Genomic DNA, 4,624 nt, shown 5'->3' with positions numbered 1-4,624 from the left:
CATGGCTCACAGTGTGGACGGGTGCATCGTCATGTTGAAACACGCAATCATCATCCACGAACTGTTCTTCGATGGTAGGCGGCATGAACGTTTGTAAAATGTCAACGTAATGATGTGCCGTGACAGTACCATGCAGAGCAACGAGGGGACCAAGCCCATTCCAGGAAAAACATGTCCATACTCTCAACCCACCTCCACCGAATTTAACTATCGGCACAACACAGGATGATAAATGTCGTTCATAAGGCTTTTGCCACACTCACACACAACCATCAGATTTCCACATGGTATAACGCGATTCGTCACTCCACATCACGGATTTCCACTGTTCTAATGACCAGTGTCGCCTCTCCTTACATCATGCGAGGCGGCGCACCGCGTTTCATTGGGTGATGTGGGGCTTATGGGCAGCTACTCGTGAATGGTAACCGAGTCGTCATACCTCACGTCGCACAGTCATGCTGCTAGGATTACATCCTGCCCTGGTTTGGAATTCCTGCGTGATGGTGGCGATCGCTGATTTCCGGTTCTCTCGTACTACCCTATTCAACACTCGGCGGTTTCTGTCTGTCAACATGGGCGCTTGGCCAGAACGTTTTGCTGTTGTACACGTCCCATTATGTTTCCACTTTACTATCACATCGACGACAGTGGATTTCTGGATGTTTAGGAGGGTGGATATCTCGCGCACTGACTTGTTACTCCTGTGGCACCCAATCACTTCACCACGTTCGAAGTCTGTAAGTTCCTTCAACGGACCCATTCTGCTGTCTCGTGCACTATGCTGCCTGTAGTGGCCCCTTGCTTGCCTCACCTCACTGTAGATGGCACCACAGTGTGGCCTACTATGCACAACACACATTTTGACTGGTGTCCGGATATTTTTGATCAGATAGAGTATATTTCGTCGCCTTTTCATTTTAACCATTGGAGTTTTAAGAAGAGCTTGCTTCAGTATTTAAACAGTGTTTTAACTGTAGAAAGCTGGAATGGCTCCGCCTACCTCCTCGTTATCTCAAAAGTTGCGATCTTGGATAGCAGTCGATGATGCATTGTCTACGGATGGTAAAGTTATTTTGTGTCGAGTGTGCGATAAAAAAGTTGGGTGCACTATGAAGTCTCAATTAGATCAACATGTTCGCACTTCACTTCATGTGAAAAACAAACAACTACGGAGTGAAAAGAAGCAAGTTTTACTAACCCAGATGCAAGAGGATTCTTCATTCAGTGTGTTTTACAAGGAAATGTGCGAAGCAATGATTGCAGCAAACATCCCTTGGTATAAAATTCAAGTACCGAAGTTCCGGGATTTTCTGGAAAAAATTTGTGGCCGTAAACTTCCTGACGAGTCAACCCTTCGAAAACGATATCTTCCACATTCCTACAAAGAAACTTTAGAATCAATTAGGGCAGAAGTAGGCAGTTCTTATGTGTGGATTTCCATCGACGAAACAACTGATGCTTTGGGACGGTATGTAAGTAATTTCATTGTTGGAACGCTAATTGCTGATTCTACATCTACACCACATCTCATTGCATGCAAAGTTCTAGAGCGTACTAATCATTCCACCATAGCACGATTTGTGAATGACAGTCTTAAATTGTTGTATCCGGATGGCGTACAAGAAGAGAGAGTTCTTCTGATGTTCACAGACAGTGCGTCATACATGTTAAAAGCTGCTACGGCACTTAAAGTGTTTTATCCTAACTTGATCCACTTTACTTGCTTGGCACATGCTCTCCAACCCATTGCTGAGGAGGTGAGAGGCAATTTCCCGGAAGTCAACCAACTTATTTCTTCCACGAAAAAGGTGTTTCTGAAGGCACCACAACGTGTGCAAGTTTACAAGGAACAATTGCCAGGTGTACCACTTCCTCCGGAACCTATGCTTACTAGATGGGGCACTTGGATCCGGGCAAGTAAATTTTACAACGAACATTTTGAAGAAGTGAAATCTATGCTTGACTCATTTTCGGCAGACTCAGCTGTATCGGTCCGCACTGCTCAAAATCTCTTCAAGGACACCAAACTTGCTTGCGATATGGCATACATAAACAGCAATTTTGGTTGGATTGATACAAGCATAAAAAAACTTGAAACTGTTGGGCTTCCTCTCCTGGAAGCCATGGATATATATGAGGATGCAAGAAAGAAACTGTCTGTTGTTGGAGGAGATGTGGGAGAGAAAGCTCGAAGAAAATTTGACGCAGTGACTGAAAGAAACCCAGGTTACGTCAGCTTATTTACAGTGAGCCGCATTCTCAATGGTGAAACAGTTAACCCTCCCAATGATATTTCTCCCAACCACATTCACTTCCTGAAGTACGCTCCGGTTACTTCTTGTGACGTGGAGAGAAGTTTCTCTGCGTACAAGAACATATTATCTGATCGGCGACAAACATTTACTTCTGAACATTTGGAAATGTACCTGGTAACATATTGTAAGTTAAATAATTGAATACAGTGCCTGCCCCAAGATGAAAGGTAACCTGCATTTTTGTAAGTGCTTTTTGAATGAAACATTTGGGCAACGAAAATTTACAACTGAACATTTTGAATGGTACCTGGTGACCTTGTATATTAAATATTGAATATATTCAAATTGTTGTTAATATTTTTGCTCTATAAGAACATAAAAAATACTTAATGTAAGCATTGTAATATTGTAACTTCAATTTTTGTAAGTCTTTTTGAAATAAACATATCCCTTTGTGAGGAAAAAATGTAACAAAAATAGGAAGTAACGTTTGGAATAAATATTTATAGTATATATTTCAATATGAATTTACATATTTTTTACATATTTCAGACATTTTTATTACATATTTATGTACATATTTTAGGGGTTGATATTACATAAAAATCCGGGCTTTAGCGCATTGTTATTTAAAGGAAACCCTTCTTCCACAACTACATGAGTTTGAATAGAAAATAAAAGCGATAAGAAACGCAGATATGTGCTAGTAAAAGAGCGCGGTGTGCGCTTTAAAAATGTATGAGAAACTTCTTTTTTCCTCCGTGATTAACACAACTCCCAACTTTTTAGTCGCTTGCCGCCATTAGGCTTAGCTTACAAAATGTCACAGGCTCAACTACAGTGATACCCATAAAAACATATGAAGATAAAATATATGGGTTTGAAAGATCGTTTATTGCTTTCAGTGAGGTGAGAGGTTGTATAGAACTTATCCCCTTTATGTTGTCGCCGAAGTACGCCGTGCAATTTTATATTCTGCCGTTGTCCTAGGTCTCCTTAGCGATTTTCTTTCAATCCTTAAATTTTGTATTGTGTATGGCAAAGTTATAAACATAGTGAAGGACAACTTGCCTGCTGGTGCAACTGCAAACTTAAAATAAGAGAATGCAAGTAAAAGTATGCTACTACAAGCAGTGGCGTGCCCAGGAGTTTACAAAAGGAGGCGTTACGTATACTTTGTCTTGGCAGTCTGCCCTCATTTTGTCATATTTTCCCACCTTTGACATTTTTCTTTTAGGAATGCTGGGCCAAACGGGGGGTTATAACCGCCACTAATCCCCCCCTTGGGCACGCCACTGACTGCAAGTTTAATTTGTGGAAGCAAACGTTATCTTTCTCCTTCCTTGATTCCTACTCTTCGCCGACCCTTCTCCAGACTTCCAGGAGCCATGCACTGACACAGCTTGCAGAAGCATTCTTCCCAAACTTGTTTCTGTCCGACTCAAATGCTAAGGGGAATAAGGCATTGGATCGCATCATTTCTCAACCTATGGGGCGCGACTCACAGCTGGGACCCGAGGGGGTGTTTTGTGGGTGGCGAAGTCGGACTTGAGAATTTATTTACTGTCTTACAAAACTATTACGTTTAAAATACTAATATATATTATTTCAATATTTTAACCCGCGTTGTACGTAGTGTAAGCTATACATTTCTGTTCATCGTAACCTTACTTCTGGAATTCAAGGCGCCTTGCTGTTGGACGCGCTCTTCTTTTCTCAGTTTATTGTTTCCTGCCCTTGCGCACAGTTTGATGATGGAAATGGACAATTCCGTCTTTCATACAATACTGGTAAAATACCTTTAACCCAAATAACGTAGTTCAGGACACCACATTATTTGTTTATTTACCTAGTACCTACAGTACTGTGCGCTCATTTTACACCGATTACAAAAACGAAAACAAAGGAAGTTTGGCACAAAATATTTACACGTAGATTGTTATTTTACAAACACAGACGAAGCATAAGGTGAGGTCAGGGCTCGAAATGGACCGTAGCCGACCGGAACGGCTTCCGGTTCGTGATTATCTGGAACCGTTCAGTTCCGTCTCGTCAGTTCATTTTCTTAGATATTTAGACATGGCTACTCTTTAAGCATCGAAAACAATTGATTCACTTTGAAGGACGATAGTTTCGGAGTTAAGGATAACCATGTTCCAAAGCATTTTCTTCTTTCGTGAATAATATGAATAGCCGGTTTGAAGACTCAGGTATATTTTCGCATACAGTCCCATAAAATGCACATACATGGTATTTAGATAATTGTGAAGGTGTGTGAGATGTCAGGCAAACTTTGTAAGCGAAGGGATGTGTGCGTCAGTAGTTAAAAATCTTCGCACCTACAAAGAAACTTCACAACACATTGC

The 4,624-nt window shown here is 41.2% G+C and overlaps 1 protein-coding gene across 1 annotated transcript; it reads right to left on the bottom strand.

Moving 5' to 3' along the window:
- Positions 1-436: 436 nt before the first annotated feature.
- LOC145982291 (uncharacterized) lies at positions 437-862 on the bottom strand. The gene has a single exon (XM_083115863.1). It carries the CDS (start codon positions 860-862, stop codon positions 437-439), a length of 426 nt encoding a protein of 141 aa, XP_082971989.1.
- Positions 863-4,624: the final 3,762 nt, after the last annotated feature.

The sequence above is a fragment of the Lepisma saccharinum genome, unplaced genomic scaffold, assembly GCF_977018435.1.
Source record: "Lepisma saccharinum unplaced genomic scaffold, izLepSacc3.1 HAP1_SCAFFOLD_64, whole genome shotgun sequence".
NCBI lineage: Eukaryota > Metazoa > Arthropoda > Insecta > Zygentoma > Lepismatidae > Lepisma > Lepisma saccharinum.
The sequence above is the reverse complement of the archived record's forward strand: the minus strand, read 5'-3'. Positions and strand labels throughout refer to the sequence as shown.